This window comes from Chroicocephalus ridibundus, chromosome 1 (genome assembly GCF_963924245.1).
Source record: "Chroicocephalus ridibundus chromosome 1, bChrRid1.1, whole genome shotgun sequence".
Lineage (NCBI taxonomy): Eukaryota > Metazoa > Chordata > Aves > Charadriiformes > Laridae > Chroicocephalus > Chroicocephalus ridibundus.
In genome coordinates, this window is record NC_086284.1 from 99,902,157 (window position 1) to 99,923,419 (window position 21,263).

At 41.4% G+C, this 21,263-nt stretch overlaps 1 protein-coding gene across 1 annotated transcript; it reads left to right on the top strand.

Annotated features, from left to right (window-relative positions):
• Nucleotides 1–413: 413 nt before the first annotated feature.
• Nucleotides 414–19,963, top strand: TMPRSS2 (transmembrane serine protease 2). The gene is made up of 14 exons (XM_063345191.1): nt 414–4,488; nt 5,749–5,819; nt 6,688–6,883; nt 7,197–7,280; nt 9,288–9,407; nt 10,738–10,867; nt 11,957–12,067; nt 12,924–12,967; nt 13,687–13,861; nt 15,455–15,630; nt 16,677–16,772; nt 17,670–17,812; nt 18,417–18,569; nt 18,764–19,963. The coding sequence occupies exons 2-14, from the start codon at nt 5,805–5,807 to the stop codon at nt 18,773–18,775; spliced, it is 1,455 nt and encodes a 484-aa protein (XP_063201261.1). The 5' UTR covers nt 414–4,488; nt 5,749–5,804; the 3' UTR covers nt 18,776–19,963.
• The last annotated feature ends 1,300 nt before the right edge of the window (nt 19,964–21,263 follow it).

Here is a 21,263-nt window from a genome sequence, read left to right on the forward strand (position 1 = left end):
TCTTAATTTGTCAAAACCTATACTGGTACATAGGAAAGTCAGCCTAGAGCAAATCTATCAGGGTAGTTTAGCCTGAAAATGGAAATAAGTTGAAACTATGTTCCTGGATGTTGACGGAAAAACAAAGTGAAACAGTATTCTAGAATGCTGGTCAAAATATTTCTCTTGGAGTTTCTCTGGAGATATGGGCTCTTCCTCCTGGCTCAGTCAAGGGTTGGTCAACACTGAGTAGTTCCAGTGCTGTGACTGTAGCTCAGCTGTGTCCGGGCTACTACATCAGTACTCCTCCCACGTCTTTGATCCCTAAATCTGTCAATATGAGCCTCTCCGTGGAGTGAATTCAAACCTCCTGCCAGCGGGCTTGCTTTTCTTTCTCATCTGCCATAATCCCCTTGGAAGTGATTTACAGCTCCTCAGGATCTGTAGTTCACAGACTGAAAGCAGCTGATCTGGACAAATATCTGAATAAGTCTGATCTGTTAATATTGGTAGTTTTTATTTTTATGCGGAGTGGGTACTTACTGGTACCATATTCATACAATGTTAATTTGCAACTCGGATATGGTAAACAAGTGTTCTTGAGAGCTCTTCTGCTGTCAAGAGCTTGCCAGAGACTTTTAGTGCCGTAGAGAGACTTGAATTTTACTGCCAGAAGATGAGGTTATATTTGCTTCTGCCATGGAAGGAGAAAGGCAGAGGCAGAACCAGGGATGTAATGTAGGGGAAGAAAGCATCCAAATGCCAGGCTGGCTGTTGCTGCATCCTCTAGCAACGCTGTGATCTGTACACATGGGGTGGTGGGTGCTGTGAGCAATGGCTGCCTCTGCAGTTGTTGCCTGACCAATAGGTCTATCTCCTACCACATCGATAAATCTGGTTCTTCTGGGCTTTTTGACTTTTCTATTCCAGAAATGGCTTTTTTTTTTTTTTTGATAGGGTCTTCTGCCACTCATCATCCACTTAGCTACACAACAGCTTTTCAGCCTCCTTTCCCACCTCGCCTTTCCTAAGAAAAGCATGTGATGTTTGATTGTTGGACTTTATGATCTTAAAGGTCCCTTCCAGCCTAGATGATTCTATGTACTTTCTATGGGCTGAGTTTCATGGTAACATTTGTTTTCAGAGAAGACAAATAGATGGTTATTCATAGTATGAATACAGTGTCATACAACTGTTTAAAAGAGACTGCTATGCTCAGGGCTTTTTAATGCCTTTTTTTTGTTTTGTTTTTGCATGTGGAAGTTGTATTAATCTTGGTTTGCTAGCCTTGGGAATACTGCTGTGGACTTTATTTGAGTTGCTGGTAGTGCTTATCAAGAGGCACTGTTCTTTGACACCTGTTGATAAGTAGTTCTACAGTTTAATGATATTTTATGAGCTAATCTAGAACAGCTTCAAAGCTATTTCTTAGGAGATCTAAGAATGCTGAAAGCCTATTTGTGCCAATCTTTTATATAAATATTTACACAGTCTCCTATAGTTCTCTGCAAGATGTGTAATGTTACTGCGTAGGCATGCTGAGTAGAGCTTGCCTCTATTGAGAAGGTTATGTGAAAGGTCAGGACGTTGGAAGAAACTGATTTTGATGACTTTGAGACGTTCAGTTGCTTGTCGATTTGTCTTTGGCCACTTCCAGAGGATAAATTTTACCCTGTGGAGTAAATTATATTCATCTTTTTTGATCATGGCAATAAAAATATTCAGTACTACTTCCTGAAGAAGTATCAAGGAAATCTTGATAATGAAATGAGATGAAAATTCTTACTTAGTTATTTTCTTTTTTTATACATAACTTTTTTTTTTTAACCTTTCTATGCTTTATTTGCAAGTTACGATAATTTTTATTGCTGCTTGTTAAACAGGAATCTTGGCCACGTTTCTTTTTGCTTGTCCAGGTAGCAGAGGCAGGAGTCACCCAGTGTGTGAAAAGATCACGTAAAGGGGTCTGAAATCACCTCTTTGTTTTCTCCCTTCTTATTTTTTTATTGTCACTCCTCCCTTTCCTTCCCCCCTCTTTGTATCACGGTTATATTATTTTTAAGGTTATGATGCTGAAACTCCTAGGTGGTCATAAAACGGTTGGGAATCAAAAAAAAAAAAATAAAAGCATACTTCCTTACTAGCATCATCAACAAAAGCCGTGATTTGTTGGCTTACCCTTTTCTGAAGTTGAGCTTTGCACTGGAATGACTCCTCTGCTATCTTAATGAGTTTTGCCAGTTTGCTCATTTGCATGTGCTGTATTTCTTTATCTGGATAAAGGAAACTGTTAATTTTTTGGATGTGACACTATGTTAGTCAGTGTTCATGTAGAGTGTTTGGATGCTTTTATTCTTCCTCATTTTAGAAGCTGAACTTGATTTCATACACTTGTTTTTTAACTGGTCAGTCCTCTCCTTTCTTCCTTGTTTGGCTCTGTTTGTTTTTACGTAGGTCTAACTGTAAAGAAGTAGTTTGTTTTTTTTTTTCGTTGTTGTTTTTTCAATTGTTGATACCTATCATAGAACTTAGCAAACAGCTAATGATGTTTCCATTTCAGGAAGTGGCAAAAAATATGTATTGAAGGAATACGTAAATGCAGGAAGTCCACTGTTGCCAATATAACTCAGGCTTGATTGGCCAAGTTGAATTTACAGTGTTGTATTAGGATATATGAAGGTAATTTTTCCATCTGGTTGACTTAGGGGTCTAGGCACGGAAACAGCATATAGTGATCTCTATATAAAAGCTTGTGGAAACTGATATAGCTAACGGTACTTGTGGAACTCTATGTCTCCAAAGCATGGTACTGCTCTTAATTAACAATTACAACATGGTGTGTACTGAGGAAGTGCCATTGTTATTTCTTGCATGGAGAACTAGGCCAGCAAGTCTGTTTTCATTAACACAACCATGGTTAAATCTTTAGGGTTTTCTTGCCTTTTTGTTCTTTCTCTTGTCTTTTTGGGGTGTTGCCTCCTGGCTAGTGAAGGGCACAAATGGTATAAAGGAGTCATGACCTGGTACTGCTGTAAGGAGGCAAAAGCTAAGATATTTCAGGTAATAGCTGCGAGCTGTGAGGCAGTACGTTTCACTGTATTCATCAGTATACCATGCCAGTGCTAGAAACAGTAGTGTTATTTTTTTACTTTCAGAGCTAGGAAACAAAAGCACACTTGATTTTGGACCTTCTGTGTTGCTGGAGGTCCAAATGCTGGTTCTGCTTCATCTATACTGGAGTAAACCGAAGTTTTTGGAATTCAAGGTCTTGGCTGCATACGTGTGATGGGTCCCTTTCGTTATTCAGGCCTACTTTTTCCAAAGCTAGAAGGTATTAGCAAGCTGACCGGCAAGGCTCTGGCTCCCTGGGCCCTGTCTCTTTATACCTTCAAGCCTGCTGTGGGGGTGAGCTCCATCCCTGTTTCCTTGCCTAAGGATCTCTGTACGCTTTAACTCCACCAGCTCACTTTAAAGGGCTCTTGAGGTTGGTTTCTCCAGATGTACCCAGTTAAGTGCTGTTATAACTCGGCGGACATCAGGAACAATGACTGGCAGTGGGGGGGAAGGATAGTTGTGCGTTCCCACTAAACTCTTCTGCACTGGAGTGGGTTTATGATACTTTTATGTGGGATCTATTTAAATCTGGCTGACGTGTGAGGTGAGTTAGAGACCAAAGTGTTGGACTGAGATAAGACGGACCAGTTTCTTCTAGCTCTATAGTTGTTGGGATGGGGAACGTTTGACAGGTCAGTTTGTTTCTCCATGACCCAGCTTCTTTATCTGTGAAGTTGTTGCAGTACCCTTGGTGTATGTAAATGTAAAACATTTTGAAGTGTCAGTGATGTATGTTTAAGAAAAATAGATTATATCATTATTGGATGCTACCCATTGATTTTTGCCTTAAATGTTTGCAAACTAATGGGAGCTCACTGAGTTTGCTTTAATCTGTTTCTAATAAACTGGCAAATATGTATGTGTAATACCATGGAAATTTGTATGTACCTATAACTTTCCTGTGTTTTGTGGTGTGATAGTGGAGAACTGTTTTTAATCAGAAGCTGGATGGGAAATAGATTAACAAGAACTAAATTTGGAGTGATGGTTGAAAGCCAGTTAAGCAACAGAGATATTTTTTCCTTAGTTCATTTAAAACAAACAAACAAACAAAAATAAAAGAATGATGAAGACTGTCATCTGCCAATTTGCAAAGCCTCTCAAATTGTAATGTCAAAAATATTTGAGTTTTCCTTTGGTCATAGTACCTGTTGGCTTATGTCAGAATCACCACCTAGTATTTTTCTGCCTGCTATCACTAAACTTCCTAATCCCCTTTTTTCCCCCCTCCTTTTCAGAGAACAAAACCGACAAAAACTTCCTGTGAGTTGTTACTTGTCCTCTAAGTCTGGGCAGAGCTGTGCTTCCTGAGTCTGCTGTCAAGAGCTGAGTAAGAATGGACGAGACATAAAGCAGGAGTCCTGAAGCCTTAGTCACCAATCTGATGGACTTACTGTAAGTAGGAATAAGGCTTGTTTTTCACCTGTCAGTTATGCAAATAAGAGTTCAACAGTGCATTATTATTTACTTTTTTTTTTGCTAGCAAATACCAGAATCAGCCTTCCCAAACTGTCACGAAGTATTGGCACGCTCGAGGTGCCAAGCTGCTGTTGAAATCTGCTTCAAAGACATTTGCAGTTTAGTTTTGGGTGAGGCGACATCTCGGTACAGGTTCTAAAACATAACCTTATACTTTGGGCTGAATTATGCTGTATCTTAATGTGACTGCTCTTTATGGTCCTGGCTTTTGACAGGGATCATGCCAATGTGCCTGTGTGCAGGGTACGGCTCTGGAAGCTGGAGAAAAGTACTTCTCAGTGCATGACTGAGGCACTGCCTAGGGTTTTTGGTTTTGTTTTTTTTTTTTCATGTAGAGTAACATTATGAGAGGAATCAATAGATTAAGTTATTTATTTAAATGATTGCTTGTGGAGGTGTATACCTGTTTTAGAACTGCGGCAGCAAGCATTTTGTTTCTTGTGTCTTTGCTAATCTGTGGTTTTACTTAATGTTAATGTTTAACTTTAAAATAAACAGCTATATGCTTGAAACTTTGGATGTAGCTCCTCTCTTTTACTCTATTTCTAAAACTTTTGGATTGGTGTGGCATATTGTTTCCCTGCTGTGTTCTCTCCCTATTTTTGGTGTGTTTGCTACAACATAAATCCAAGAAAGCAACTCTTGGCAACACGGGAAAGTGAAAAAGATGTGGCTTGTGGGGCTGCTAGCCGTGGCGTTATCAAATGAGTTAGTTGAATTTGTATTTCCTGATGCTTTGTTCATGTTCTCGTTTCTGTGTCATAAACCTCAGAGCGATACATGAGTAAGTGTTGAGAGAGGCAGGAGGACCTGAACTTGGTACTGACACCGTGTGGGTTGTTGCCAGGATATTCTTTAACTCTCATTCTGTCAGCGAGAGTGAGCACTAACTTAATCTTCTCGGTTTGTGTGGCGCTCGTGTTAATGAATAGTTGCCACTGTATAATCCTCAAGGTTGTATTGAGAGGCTATTGAGATCCTATTTCATGCTGCTCCTTAATTTGTACCCTCTTTTGAAGTACTTCCGTATTCCCCCACCCCCCCCCCCCAGACTGGAATTTTTCCAAAGGAAAAACCAATAAGAAAGGTGAACAAAGCTTCTGGTTGTGATTGTTTTTTCTTTTTTGGGGTTTTTTTTTGTTTGGTTGGTTTTTAATATTTTTTTTTTTAATATAGGTTCACACTCTACTTCCAAACACTTGAATTGTTTCAGTACTGCTGACAAAGGGAAGATGACCTCTACTGTAGTAAGTAAACAAAATATTAAAAATATTCCTCTCTGATGTTTTGGGTTTTTTCTTAAGTGAGTTTTTATTCTTCACAAGTAACAGCCTATTGAGTGATGTCCTGGTTGGCAAGTCTTTTAAAATGTGGAGTACTTGTTGTGCTTTCTTTTCTGCAAGAAGGGAAAGATGTAAGAGGCTGGAATTAACTAGCATTTCAAGTGCTCAGACAGTCCTGGGAGAGATTTATTCTTTTAAAGCTTATTTCAAAGGGATAGATTGGAATGGCTTCTAACTAGTTCTTAAAGCTCTTCCAGGATAAATATTCCACAACCTGTTGTAGGCCAGTGCATTTCAGAAATAGCTTAGGTATACCTGGTGGTGTCATAGCACAAAATGGATCAGTAAGCATTTGTCCTAGGCCTGGACGACTGCACACACAAAGGCTGTTACTTGTCAGCATTTCTTTCAATGCCAGTACTGCCTAAAACTGTCCGTGCTGCTTATTTCTACCTTGTCAGGTGTTCCAGTGCAATGGTTTGTGAGGCCAGCTGGACGGCTGGGCTTAAGAATCCTTCTTAGGTTGAATTACTTTAGATCAGGAAACTGATCTCTTCATATGCCTTCCAGCCTCACTCTCTGTTATTTTTATTATTCAAAGTGTGAGGTATTAGGCATGTACTGTAAATCTCTCTCTCTCTGTGTAAATTGGAGTCATGGTGAATTTCTGCCTTGGCAGAATGAATTAGTATGGTGAATTTCTGCCTTGGCAGAATGAATTAGTAGGGTTCTGAATGTATATGGCATCTGAAACTTATTTTGTCCTAATTGCAGTCTTGCCGCATGTTTTTCATTTTTCTCCCATTTCCTTCCCCTCAATATTACCATTTAGGGTCCACGGCCATACTATGAAAATCATGGCTTTCAGCCAGAAAACTTGTATTCTGCCAGGCAGCCAGTAGGTGCTAACCCAAATCCACAGTACTTCTCAACAAATGCTCCGTCAGTGCCAAGCTACGTCCCAACGGTTGCAACCCATCAGTCGAGTAGTCCAGTAGCAGGTTCATCAGGGAGAACATGTGCATTGAGTAAGTTTTGTCGGGGTTTCATTACAATTTTAGACTTAAGGTATTCCAAAGTAAGATAACAAATAAAAGGCGTCTTCCCTTCCAACTCCTTGAAGGCGCCACTTCCCAGTGGATGAAGAAGTAGTAGCTGGGTGGGATGCTGATGCAACTGGACAGGAACCTGGGCAATTTGCAAGAAGGGTGGTGGAATGGAGAAAAGTCTGTCTGGCAAAAAATGTCTGATTTTAATGTCAAGGAAACAGATAGTGCTGGTGGCTGGAAATTACCTTATTTGTGAAGCTAATTTCTCCTTTTCTTCTTGCTTTCATTTCAGGTGTAAGGAAAACCATAATCACTGTATTATCCATTTTAATAGTCATTTGTTGTGCAATTGCTGCTTTCTTCGTCTGGTATTTTGGTAAGACTTTTTTTGTGTGTTCTGATAGAAAAGATGTATTAAACTTTTAAAGTTAGAAATGCACATTCTTACCTTCCATTTTATGCTGAATTAAGGACAGCAAAGCCTTTGTTCCTTATCTCCAAAGAGTTAGACTAATGTTGCTACCTTATGGCTCAGTTTTGGTTGTTTTCTTTTTATTCTTTTTAATAAACAGTGCTGCTGTCATTTTCCTTTCCTTTCATCAAGTAAGTATGTTTTGGACATGACGTGATGTCATCAGCTTTTTGACTCTTCTGGAGCAGCTTGTTCAGGTAGCTTTTCTGGAAAGCTCCAATCTGTCTGGCAAAAGATGGTGCGGTACAACTGTTCAGTGCAGTAGGTTTTAGTAAAGGGTAGTTTGATCTCTTGCAAGGGTTTATGCACTGGGGGATAGCTGGCATGCGACTACGCATGGACAGCTCATTCTGAGTGCGCTTCATTAGGAAATCGCTGCTGTGCAATTAAATGAAACTTGTTCCAAATTCTGGCTTCACTTAAGTAAGGAAGGAGATTGAAATAATTTTGTATAACTTAAACACAAGAGTGTAAATGGTCAAGATATCCGGCAATGTGCGCCTGCATCCCAGAAAACCAACCATATTCTGGGCTGCATCAAAAGCAGTGTGGCCAGCAGGTCAAAGGAGGTGATTCTGTCCCTCTACTCCACTCTGGTGAGACCCCACCTGGAGTACTGCGTCCAGCTCTGGGGCTCCCAACATAAGAAGGACATCGACCTGTTGGAGCGAGTCCAGTGGAGGGCCACGAAGATGATCCGAGGGCTGGAGCACTTCTCCTAGGAGGACAGACTGAGAGAGTTGGGGTTGTTCAGTCTGGAGAAGAGAAGGCTCCGGGGAGACCTTATAGTGGCCTTCCAGTACCTAAGGGGGAGGGACTCTTTATCAGGAAGTGTAGTGATGGGACAAACGATAACAGTTTTAAACTAAAAGAGGGTAGATTTAGATTAGATATTAGGAAGAAATTCTTTACTGTGAGGGTGGTGAGACTGGAACAGGTTGCCCAGAGAAGCTGTGGATGCTCCATCCCTGGCAGTGTTCAAGAGCAGGCTGGATGGGACTTTTGAGTAAACTGGCAGGTGTCCCTGCCCATGGCAGGGGGGTTGGAACTAGATGAACTTTAAGGTTCCTTCCAACTCTAACCATTTTATGAGTCTATGGTAAAATGGGATCTCTCTCGGAGCAGGAGTAATTCACATCTGTTTGTTTGTTTCTGTGATGCTTTTACTTTGAAAGTATGTTGATGCTGTGTGAGCTCATCCTGTCTCACCACTGTAAGCCATACCACAGATGATATGTTTGCCTTGGAAGTCATCCCCAATTGGGGTGTCTGAGTTCTGAAGCTGGGCTACAGCAATTCTGTTTGGCTTAGGTGAAATTTGTCTTGTGCTATCTTAATTTCTCTTTCAATGAAAGCCACTTTTCAAAGGAAACTAAAAAACAATTTGCTTTGTTTTTAGGAGCATCTTCTTTCTGCTCTGCAGGAAAAGAAAGGAAGAGAGAAGGGAGTTCATTTAAAACTATTAGGATGACACTTTGTGTTCTTAGGGCTTTTTTTACTCACTTTGATTTATACAGGGTGAATGTAATCTTGTTTTAAATGGCAGTGAAAACACAAGGATGTAATTGGAATAATTGCTTTCTTCCTCCTTTGCTGTTTATAAGTGTTATGCTTTGTCAGTGTAAAGCTGACTCCTTTTAGACAACTTAATGGTGCTTGCTTTTTCAGGGGAGGCAGTGGACAAAATCCAATCAGCTGCATCAGTGACTTAATCTGACAAGCGATGTAAAGGACAGAGCAATACATCTGCTGTTGTGTCAGGCTAGGTCTCCTCCCACCTCTGAGTTTAAGAGCTCTTTCTGATGTTCTGCTCTGTCGAAGTGGAATACTCCTTATGATGAGTGTTGGCAGTAGCTGCCTGAGGCTAAGCTGATGTTCAGCCTAAGGGCTGTGTTATTCTCTCTCCTGCAGTAGGCAATCGTTGTGTCAGCTCCTTAATAGAGTGTGGCTCTTCAGGAGTGTGCATCCCGGCCTCGCAGTGGTGTGATGGAAAGAACGACTGCGCCAACGGGGAGGACGAAACACGGTGCGGTGAGTGCCGGCAGTCAAGTGGCAGGGGCCGGGGGGCCTTCACCCAGTTGCAAGGGTTCTTGAGCAAATCGCCTGGTCCAAAGCTTGCCTAAGTTACATTAGGGCCATTTTAGCTTAAGTTATATCTCTAAAAAGGTTTAGGATGTGTGAGCACTTTGAAACCACATCTAGGTACTCAATTTTTTTGCAGTCCGATTGAAAAGTTGAAACAAAATAACTGACGCTGGGATTTGAGCTGTCTTAACTCTGAATCAGTTTTAAAAATATTACCTTTTAATTTGAAGGGGGTTTGTGCAAAACTGAGTGTAACATTGTCTCCGGAATGAACAGTCATCATTGACTTCTTAGTAGAACTCAGGTGATAATATAAATCTGGGGGTCTTCAGTCAGGCTTGTCTTTTTCCACATATTTTGCATTCCTCATTCTCCCAATAATGCTTCAACTACTTCATAACTCCTTTGTGTAAGCCTGATCTGATCAGTGTTTCCAACTGAAAAGATGCTAAGGGAATTTTTAGTGCAGATCTGAAGATGGAAGTTGGAAAGATCCATTTGTCCATTCCAAAGGTGTCGCACCTTGTTTCTAACACCTGTGTTGTGCTACTGCCACTCTGGAAAATTCTGGTTGTACTCTTATGCTATCTCTTGGAACTTTTATTTTGCACGTGCCTCATGCAGGGTTAGCATTTACTGGCATATGCTTTAAAGCTGTTCCTCTCCATTTGGTTGAATAATGGGCTTTTGGAGAAGCTTGTTCAATCTGTTCTCTTGCTTGAACTATTTGATATTAAATTCTTGTGCAAATAAATACATAATGGAGCATGGAATGTCAGAGGTAATTGTTCATTGTTACATTCTTGCCTTACAAGCGCTTCTCTGAGGAAATTTGGTGTATTAAGATATAATGTAAAACATATTAAAATAGATTATATTTTATTTATACACAATATATGATATATTAAGAGATACATGGTTGTGTAGCTAAAAGGTAAGAAGAGGCTGGCTATTGCAATCTTTCTCAGTGGCAGAATGTGAAAGAGAATTTTAAGCATAAAAGCTGAAATGAAAAGATGAATGCTATCTTGTACACTTGCATTTTTAAAATGGTAGTTCTTTGAAATTGCCTTACACAAAAGAATTAAGTTATTGTGATATTTCTGTCTACTAGATATTTACTCAGAATCTGAGTAGAGGGCAGCATTAAATTAGCACCAGTTCATACATACAAGCAAATGTTATGGGTAATAATACTTTTAAGTAGAGAAAGAGCAGTAACATAACGTCTGGTGTTCTTTGTTTCTTTTTTTTTTCTTTCTTCCTTTTCTGGCAGTTAGACTTTTTGGACCAAATTTTATCCTGGAAGTTTATTCACCTGTCAGCAAATCCTGGTATCCTGTTTGTCAAGATGGCTGGAATGACGATTATGGGAGGACTGCATGTAAAGATATGGGCTACAGCGTGTAAGTCTAACCCTCGTCAGCCTTTGTACGTACATAGGAAGGTTAAAATTTCTCACTTGCCGTTTTGAAGAACGTGTATCTGAAACAAAAAGCGGTTGTCAATCAACTTCTTGTGAACCCAGGTGGGTTTGATTTTAACAACGGTACCTGTTACAGGATCAAAATGAAACATTGCCCCAACAAGTAACGGGGTCTCGTGTGCGTGCGGTAGTTACTTGGTGGGGACACTTGTATCCAGTTCGTTCACTTATAACCATCTTCCAGAGCTTGCTTCAGATCATTCTAATTGCTCAATGACATCGGCTCTGACTTAAGCTGTCATCACGAGTATTACACGGAAAGCCTTCATCTTCTGAGGGCACAAGTAGCGCCGGCTCGTGTGGAAGATCTCCATAAACGTTTGTGGCCCTGAGCACAGCCCAGGGCCTCCACATGTAACGCTGTAGCCTATGTTCTTCTGCGGTTGAAATACTTGATGTTGCCTCTCTTTGATGCAGTTGGCAAATATTGTCTTCAGTTGTGCGTGGAGTGAAGGAGTGAATTTATCACCCAGGCAGGCAGAACCTGTGTGTGCCCACACTGTGTTGTGGCGCATGGAATTCAGGTCTCTGAACCAGCAATGACCCCAGTTGTTCCAACTCCAGTAAGACAGCCAAGCAGCAACCACACAGAGCTCGTCCTCAGCTAGAAATCCCAGCAGAACAGCAGTGCTTGCTGCCTGTCGTTGTCTCACAACGGCTGTCATGACTTACTGGACCCGAACTCTGCTGTGCTGTGTGAAAGTACTGTCAAAGGCATCTCTTCATCTTGCCCTGTTTCATGAGGCTGAAGATTCCTACCATGCATGCTAATTAGATAAAAGTATTATTTTATTCTGTTTGATGGGAAACAGAACTTGACAAATATTTAAAGAATCTGAGTCTCTGGCACTGTGCTACACCACCGGCGTTCTGCGTTTAATTTAAAAAAAAATAACAAAAATCATATTTTTAGCGTTATTCATGTCAAGAGCTATAGCTTGGTGCAGTTGATTGTTACTGTTTGAAAACTGAAACTTCTGGGTTTCATAATGGCTTTTCTGTTTTTCAGAGATACGTATTACTATAGTCGAGGAGTAGTAACTGAAGTCAGCTTTAAAAACTACATGAAGGTGAACACAAGTGCTGGGAATGTAGACTTGTACAAAAAGCTGTATAGCAGGTATCTTTGTTTAATGCAAACTTCTTTCCTTTTATCAGCAGTCTTCTTAGCTGTTTTAAGAGGTCTAGTTTACGCCCCTAGCATAACGCAAGCACATGTTTCAGGGGGGTTTGTTGGTGGGAAGGAGACTTTGTTTTTAATCTGATTGCAGCAACTGCTCTCCCTTCTATTTAAAAACACAGCTGCCATTTTTCCATCCTTCCCCTCCTCTTTTAAAAGAGAAGATGTCCCATTGTGCTCCCTCCATGCTGTCTAGAAGGCTGCCGTGTCAAAGACACTTTTCTAAGGCTCTTTGACCATCAGCAGGAGTTTCTGTACAGTGACAATAGCTACCAGCTATAACACATTCACAGCAGCTGGTACAGCTTTTTTTTTTTTCAGTCACGTGAACAGAGAGCATGCAAAATGGATCTTTCACTGTAGAAAGTATCACTTTTATTCTCATTAAACACCTTCGAAGTGTCTAGTTTCTAAACCTGTAGACTGCTGTGCCTGCAAAGCTCCTGTGGCTCCCTTGCTTAGGTTCTTCTACAATTACTTCGTAAATCAGCTCAACTTTTTCTTATGCTGTTCTTCATCTTGCTCCTCAATAGGCTTACAAACCTTTTGTACTGGCGGCCGCGGTCTTCCACATGACAGTTCTGGTGAATGCAAGAAGTGGTGGAGGCCAGGTGGCTGCTGGTAGGGTAGTTGGAGAGAGTGAAGAAAGGAGGCAACCCTGAGCAGGAAGAGGAGGGGAAGGCAGGGCACATAGCTGGAAAGGGTAGGCAGCAGCCGGAGGGTGGACTTTACCCACCATTTGCTTCACTGTGTGCCTGAAGTTCTGTTTGTTTTTTTCTTTTTATTTCTATTGCAGTGATTCCTGTGCATCAGGAAGTGTGGTTTCTCTGCGCTGCATACGTAAGTGACCGTGTTCCTCAAACTTTTGCTTGCTCATGCTTTGAAATGCTCTGGTTGGTGAATCTTTTTGAATCTGCATGAATAATTGCTGTCTTCTGATGGGCAGATGATTTAACTGTGGTTCCCAAGTTTCAAATGGTGCCGTTTAAGCAGCAGGGTGGGAAAGGAGACAAGGAGGATGTTGGATCCCCAGTTGCTTTTGTCTTTGCTGCCACCAGTTCCTTTAAATGACTTGCCTGTGGTGACGCTCTGTAGCCTTTGCCTGGCAGCTGTGGTGGGACATCTATGGCGAGTTCGCTCTCCGACACGCGGCCGTCGGGTGGGCAGTGCATTCCTGAGGGTGATGGCCACCATGAGACGGCTCCTGGCTGTTGTCTGTTCTGTTGCACAGCACCAAGGCCTGCGTCTGTGGGGCTCACCAAAGATGCCTGAATACCACACTCAAAGGTGTAATGAGCCACTGGTTTATGGTTTGTGGTGAACCGAGGGCAGCAGCTACCAAATACTCATCTTGACGTTTGCAATGTGAAGAGGGTCTAGGCTACAGGAGTGTCCTGGTTTGAGGGACAGTCAGCCTTGGGATCTTGGTGTCCGGGCCAGCAAGAGCAGAGGTCGGATTTGGTCTGTGTTCCCCTCTGCCAGCAAAGTCTGAGCTGCAGAAGCATCTTCCAGACCACCTTCCTCTTTAACTAACGTTTGTGTTGTGTTTGACTCCTTAGAGTGCGGCCTGTCCACGAAAAGCGTGAACATGATGAACAGAATCGTGGGTGGCAGCGGGGCGGTGCTGGGGCAGTGGCCGTGGCAGGTCAGCCTCCACGTGCAGGGCACCCACGTCTGCGGGGGCTCCATCATCACCCACCAGTGGATAGTGACGGCCGCACACTGCGTGGAAGGGTGGGTCTCATCTGTGCTCGCTCCTCTGTCTCTCGAATGGCAATTTTTGTTGCTTCAGGCTGAAATGCGCAAATTTACTTAAACCTTCCGACTTTCTGCTTTAAAATGGAATTAAATACTGTTCCCCTCACCACCTTGAATGCAGGTGCTAGGTGCAGTGTTTTGGCTATGTAGCAGTATGGTTTTCAAGTATTAAGGCAAAAATTTGTTCTGCTGGCTGCAGATCATCTGTCTGTTTTCTACAGGGAGAAAATCTTGTTTTACTTGTTAAAGGTGGAAATTAACACGGTGGTGTTGGGCGCAGGTACTCGCCCAACTCTAAACACCAAACTTATGCCAGGCATACAATGTTATCGTGAAGACGTTAAATTGCACTTTGAGGAAAAACAAAAGGAAAAAAAAAAATCCCAAACCCTCAAATATCACACAACTGTAGAAATCATAAATTAAAAGATGCTTGTACCATTTATTTCCTCGTATTTTCATGCCACAACGTAGTAAAGCCCAAGTCAGTATTAAAAGTAGATTTATACCTATCCAAGATATAAATCCTATCCAAGGTTCCTATCCAAGGAACACTTTACATAGGCATCAACAAGAAAAACAGCTGGTGCTTTTCCATTTTTAACCTATGAAGATAGAAGCTTAGAGGAGAGTCGGGGGTGTTAATGGTACCTTGTGTACAGTGGCAGAATATGTTTAAAAGGTGGCTGCTTCTGTTGGAGGGAAAACCCACTGAGCAAAAACATTTTAACGGTTGGTTGGCTGGATCACAGTTTGAGACTAAGCCAAGGAAAAATGACTTTGTCCTTAACCTTGAGAAAGGAATGCAAGTGTTTATTTTTATGTGATGATCTTATCCGTCCTTTATTTTCTGATTTGAGCTCTGCAAAAGCTTTAGTAATAGTAACCAAACTGTAGCTGGCACAAAACTGGTTTTTAGTCTTGATTTTTTCTTTTTTTTTTGAGGGGAAACAACTTGCAAGCACTACTGCCTTGGCAGTTCTCATGGAGGGAGTTTTAACACTTGTGGAAAGTTTTTTATTGAGCATTTGTAAACTGTGCTGAAGCATAAGAGGCTACTTAAATTACATCTAGTGAGCATGCTTAACATTTAAAAAAAACCCCAGCAAAACCAAACAAAAAACCCCCTGGCATTTTCAAGATAGTGAAATTCCTTCACTAGATCATGTTTTTACTAATTCTGGCTTCTGCCGCCCTTGCATGCTTTGGATAGTACACAAGAGTGATACCACTGACATGTGAGACTTCAGAAATAACTGCTTGATCCCTCAGCCATGGAAATCAATAGACTTCAGTGTTGCAGTCTCGGACTATAATTTGCTGTGCTGAGTGACCAAGGGGATAGACAGCGATACTTGACCCATTTCAAAGATTTTTTTTGATTTATTTATGAAATTAAAGTCAAGCTTTCCCAAAGTTAGATGTCTTGCAATTTGTTTACCTCTGTCGTCTTTGTTCTTGGTCACACATGCGTTTGACTACCGTTTCTGAAGACAATTTTTTTGAAGGTCATAATCTGTGAGTCATTACCAGAGAAGCAAATCTTCGCATCTTTCTTTTTTTCTGTAGACGGCTTTCTGACCCATACATCTGGAGGGTTTATGCTGGGATTCTGAACCAGGACGAGATGTTTTTACAAAATGGGTACAGAGTGCAACAGATCATTTCCCATCCGGAATATGATACAGACTCTAAAGACAATGATGTTGCCCTTATGAAGTTAGAGTCGTCGCTGCCTTTTTCTGGTATGTATTCTGCTCCTGCTAAGGCAAAAATCCAATGACATTGAGCACACCTTCTAAAGCTTCTGAAGTTCATCAAGCAATCATTGTAGATACTTGCGAGAAGAACACAAAATGTGGGTAGAGACACCTTAGAGACACAGACAGGGTAGAAGCAGAGACAAAGGGCACACCCTCTGATTTTTCTAAGTAGGATTTGTTAAAATATAATCCATGGTAAGGGAATTTGGGCTCATCTCAATAGTGTACTTTTCCTCCAGAATGCTCTATGGTGCTTAAGCAGTGCCACTCCTGTGTGTGCAGACTCCGGATGCAGTGGTGGAGCAGCTGACTGAACCCTAAACCGAGTTATGTCAGATAACAATTGGGGGACAAAACAAAACCAACAAAAAACCCAACAAACCGAAAAACCAAACACAAATGTTAGAAGTTCCTTTCCTAAAAGTGGATGTAGGGTGTTTGTAAGCAAGCGGTAAAAGCGGGCAGACAAAACATTATTTAAACTTGATGTGCTTTGTGTGTACAGGTGCTATCTGTGCAGGTCCTTTGTGTTTCAGTGCGTCTGCTTAAAGCTACTATAAGTAATCTGGAGGGGCTCTTCTGCTGCTGGGAGTGAGGAGGTTGGCCGGTTTTGTGTTTCACGCCTCTTGTATACAGGCTTTGAATCCTGCTTGCATTATTTTCAGCAGGGTTTTGCAAAGGGAATGCAGAGAGGTACTTGTTGGAAATTTTTCTTCTTCTTTGCCCTCTACTGATCAGAAGAGCTGGTGTTATTTGTTCTAGTTAACCTGATGAATTGAGCTACAACCATTAACTGTGCTTGTTCCTCACTTTGCGGTGAAGATTAGGTAGCCATCTGGGAAAGGGCAGCTGGTAAGCTTGCTGCTGCATTGGACAGGATTGCTTGTGTGCAAGGAGGGTGAAGTACGTAGACAACCCACGGTGTGTGTGTATTTAAGCGGTGGTCATGCTGAGGTATTTCATACATGCTCATTTTGAATTGTGCCTGGACATCCGGGATTACAGATGTTACTGTGTTTGTTTTGTAGGTAGTGTACAGCCAGTTTGTCTGCCTAATCCAGGAATGATGTTCCAGCCTGATCAGCAGTGCTGGATATCTGGGTGGGGAGCAGAGTACCAAGGAGGTAAGAGTGGCTCTTGAATATTTTGGTCTTCTATGTAAACCAGTGCTCTTCAGCCTACAAATAACTGTTACATGGGCTGATTGGGCGGTTTGGGCCAGATCTGTTGATATGCTATTTTTTTCACCCATTTTAAATAGCTCCTGTGTATTTACACAGGGCATTCTGTCTCAAAGCAAATTGGGATGTGTTGCATTCAGCAGACTGCAAATGAGCCTCAAATCAGTACTGGGGGCCAAAAACACTCACACAGGAAAAAAATTCTCTGCCCCTGCTAGCAGGGACACTTCAGTGCTCATATACCCCCTCCTGTAACAGGGGTAGCTGTGTGTCAAGTCCTCTGTGGGCATGAGAAAGGGCAGGAGCCTCTCCTTTCCGCCGCCCTGAGCTAAAAGAGCGTGATGCAAGTAAACTTGTAAGACGGGAGAGGGAAAGGGAGGGAAGGTTTCCTCTTTCAGTATGAGAAGGTACTGGGCAGGGAGCAGGGTGTTGGGGAAGATGGACCCTGACTAAGGGAATTGCTGTCTGCTTGGGCTGGACCGTGAAACCTCCCTGTGGGAAGGTCCTCTTCACCTCTTGCAGGTTTCACGTGCTTTTCATGGCCCTGTAGATAACGCAGTTTATCTGGGGCTGGAGCAGGCAGGTAGTGCCATGTTCTCTTGGCTTACGGTACACCGACAGCCATGCAGGGTAACTCACTGACCTCTTGGAAGGGAGTTCTAATGACACAGATGTCTCTGTGTGGTGGACCATACATCTTAAGTGTCCATCCTGATGTTTCTAGTAAGTTTATTTCATCTTGAAGAGTGCTAGCTGCTGGGATTTGTAATTGCAACGTAATATGATGCTTGTTCTAATTTTGTCTTTGTATGTTTTTTTGTGTGCGTGTTTCAATTTTAGGTAAAACATCAAATAACTTGAATTATGTTTCGGTGCCCTTAATAGAACGTTCTAGGTGTAATTCTGTCTATATCTATAGTGGCATGATTTTGCCTACAATGATCTGTGCCGGGTATCTAGAAGGAGGATTTGATTCCTGTCAGGTAATTATTCCTAATTAACACCTAATAATGATCTGATTGTTTTTGTGGTCATAATAGTAGGTTTTTTTAATCATCCATTAATTGCAAGCAGATTCCTCTTTCCCCCTGCCCCCCGCCAAAAAAAAAAAATTTAAAAAATTCAGTAACATTTTGGTTGGGCTTCTAGTTCCTCTTGTGGTGCATCCCTTTAAAAGGGAGCATTTTTCTTTCATCTTCTGAATGGCTGCCAGCGCTGAGTTCTTGCTCAGTTCCCAGAGAGGGTGCAGCAGTCCTTTTTAATGCTTCAAGGATGTTTTGTTACCTGGTACTCGAAAGTGAAAAGCTCTTCATAATCATGGTGCTACCCTAGCATTATGCTTGTGGACAAGAAAGTCAATAACGCCTATCTCGTTTAGTGCTTTGAACAAACAATTTTCATGCCTAATGCAAGCAGTCATCATTTAATACTGCAATTGCCATCGCATTTTGTTTCAGTGACTGCCTTAAAATGGTGATTACCTTTTTTTTTTTTTTTTTTTGAAAACTGAGATGTATTCCTGAAGTGAAATGGCTTGTGTCTTTCCTGGTGGCCGGGTCACTAACAATATGCTTATGTTTTGCACAGGGTGACAGTGGGGGTCCTCTAGTAACTAACAAAAACTCCGTGTGGTGGCTCGTTGGAGATACCAGCTGGGGAACTGGCTGTGCTAGTCCCAATAGACCTGGAGTGTATGGGAATATGACTGTGTTTACAGACTGGATTTATAAAAATATGCAGGTAATATATTTGGGTGTTTTCAATAATTTTAGATGTTCCTGAAACTTGATTTTATTAATAAAAATAAATAAATGCGGCTCGTCTGATAATGAAGCTATTCTGTTGGGAATCATCCAAGTAATTGATAAGATATTCTGTCAGCCTATCTGTCAGCAGAACTTGAACTTTTGGTTTTTGTTTTGTTTTTCAAACAGGCAAACAGATGACAACGCTGTCTGTCCTTCTTGCTGATCAAGATTTCTGAGAACAAGAATAAATTAAGCCATGGGTGCCTGGGATATTTATTAGATTTGCAAATGATTTTTTTTTTTTTTTTCCCTCTTCAAATTCTTTTTAAAAATAGCATGAAGGATTGCACACTCGGTTCTGTGCTGGCTACAGTGACTGATCTTAATCAGTGAAGGATTATCACAATGAGCACCTTTCTTCTTGTGGTGCCTGGAAGAAAGTCGTTCTTTCAACTGCTTGTTGAAGTGTCTCTCTTTAATTGAGTAACTTTCACTTGATAATCAGGTACAGGCTTATAATGGCAATTTTAATCAGAATTTAAGTTAAGATTTTCGTCTGAGACCGCTGGTTTAGTAGTGTCTTAAACTAAATGTGAAGTAATGTGAAGGTTGAATCTCTGAGCTGCTGGTTGGCAATTTAAAAAGAAATGAATCTTTTTTAGTATATATGAAGGGAAGTTTTCACGCACTACAGTAGAGGCACAGGAAAAAAAATACTGTATATTCAGGTAGTTAACAATCCTCAGGATCTCGACACAGCAGTCATCCAAGTCAGATTGTTTGAAGTGAGACCAGTCTGAATGTCTTAGTAGTTAAAGGTTCTGTTCTGCCTTAAGCCGCTCTGAATCCAAAAAGGGTAAGACCTGCCATCGCTCTTGATGTCGGCTACAGAGAAGGATGCTCCGGAGCTGCAGCAGGAAGCAGGGAGTTAATTGTCCCGATGGCGACATCCCTGGCTGTGCACATGGAGGTTGACTCTTGAACTCTCCCTGCTTTAAAAGGCAAAAGGCAAAGTTTTTCAGTAAGGCTGTGTTGCAAGCGATAGGTCTCCCATTGCGGGCACACGTACAGAGGCTGGATGTTTTATACAAGGAAACACAAATCTGTGTTTCTGCGTAACCAGATGAACTACCTCATTTATAAAACTTGGCTTTTAATTCACTAGAGCTCTCCTCTATGTATCTGCATGTATGTTTTTAGCAAAATGTAATTAATATGGGAGTGCCACCTCAACTAGGATTTTGAAAATAACTTATAATCATAGTACAGAGGATCAAAAAGCCATATCAAGACACTTTTGTTAAGAAGGATAAATCTTTTGAATTAAATGACTCTGCTAGTCTTGTTTTCTCTTTTGGTACTGAAATACAATGTAAACATTGCACCAAATAAATATTATTTTTTTTTTTACAAATAGTTTTCCTTAGTAGTGGTTTATATCTGTTTGCTTGGATTTTTTTGGAACCAGTTGCTGGATTCAGTGTCTGAAGTGCTTTGAGAATCTGATTAAAAAAAACCAACCCCCCAAAAAACCCCAAAAAGACAAAGCAAAGGAAAAACAACACAAGAGGGCGATCCAAGCAATTGTTTTAATTCCAATATTTTAAGTCCTTGAACAAACCCAGGGAAAGAGAGCTGGATGTCCAGGAACGTTGGATGTCTTTAGTGACTATGTCTGATGAAATCACTCTGACTTGTGAAATTGAATTAAATAAGGAAGTTTAGCCTAAAGGCAGTGGGCCGAGGAAGTCGCACCCTATTTTGTTATTACATCTCACGCTGCCTGAAGCAATGTGTACCTGCTTCTCTTCTCTTGCTGTGAGACAGAGTGTTTGCAATAGCACATGAGCATCAAGTGCGTCTTGGGGGATACCATGAAGTAGTGAACAAGTTTTAAAGTACTTTCAAAATAGAAGTTAAGTAAATTAAGTTGTTATGGTGTCAGGCTTTTTTATGGCTTCTGACCTGCAGCACTGCGAGTCAATAGTAGCAAACCAGTATACTGAAATGTGGAAAATTGGCTGTAGTGCTAAAAAGCGTTAAGAAATCTGTATGCTGTACTGGGGTGAATGCTGTGCCACAGAAGTCAGCCATCTGCTGCTCCAGTTTCACGTCAGAGGGTCCAACCCCTTATGTCATTTCTAGCCTGAACAGAAGACTTTTCTTGTAAGCACCTTGGAAATTACTGCCTGGCACACTGGTACAAGCACATTTTTTTTAGCTGAATGCAGACATTACTTTTGCTACATAAAGCACAGCTTTGCCTGTTAAAATAAATCCTCCACAGGAAAGATGTCACGAATACAGTGTGCAGTATTGCATAGTAACTGGCAAAATGAAAGAGCTTGTGGAAAAGTTCTCCTTGCCCTCGGGAGGGGAAGGAGAAAGGCAGCAAGCCACATGCTGAGACACCTTTCTAATGTATAACACCCTGGCTGGTTTAATTCCTTTTGGACATCCGAATCCTGCCATCTGTTAAATTGCCCATCAGTCCCAAAATTTCAGACGATGCTCCAGGCATCCCAAAGAAAGAGCCTTTTAACCTTTCTCAACAAATCAGGGAACTGAGAAAGGAAAAACAGAGCCAACGGCATCCTGTGGATGTACCGCTCGGATGAAGTTTATTTCCTTTTCCGTATAGGCTGGATCTGTTTCATGCCCACCATTTGCACCCTCTCTGCCTACT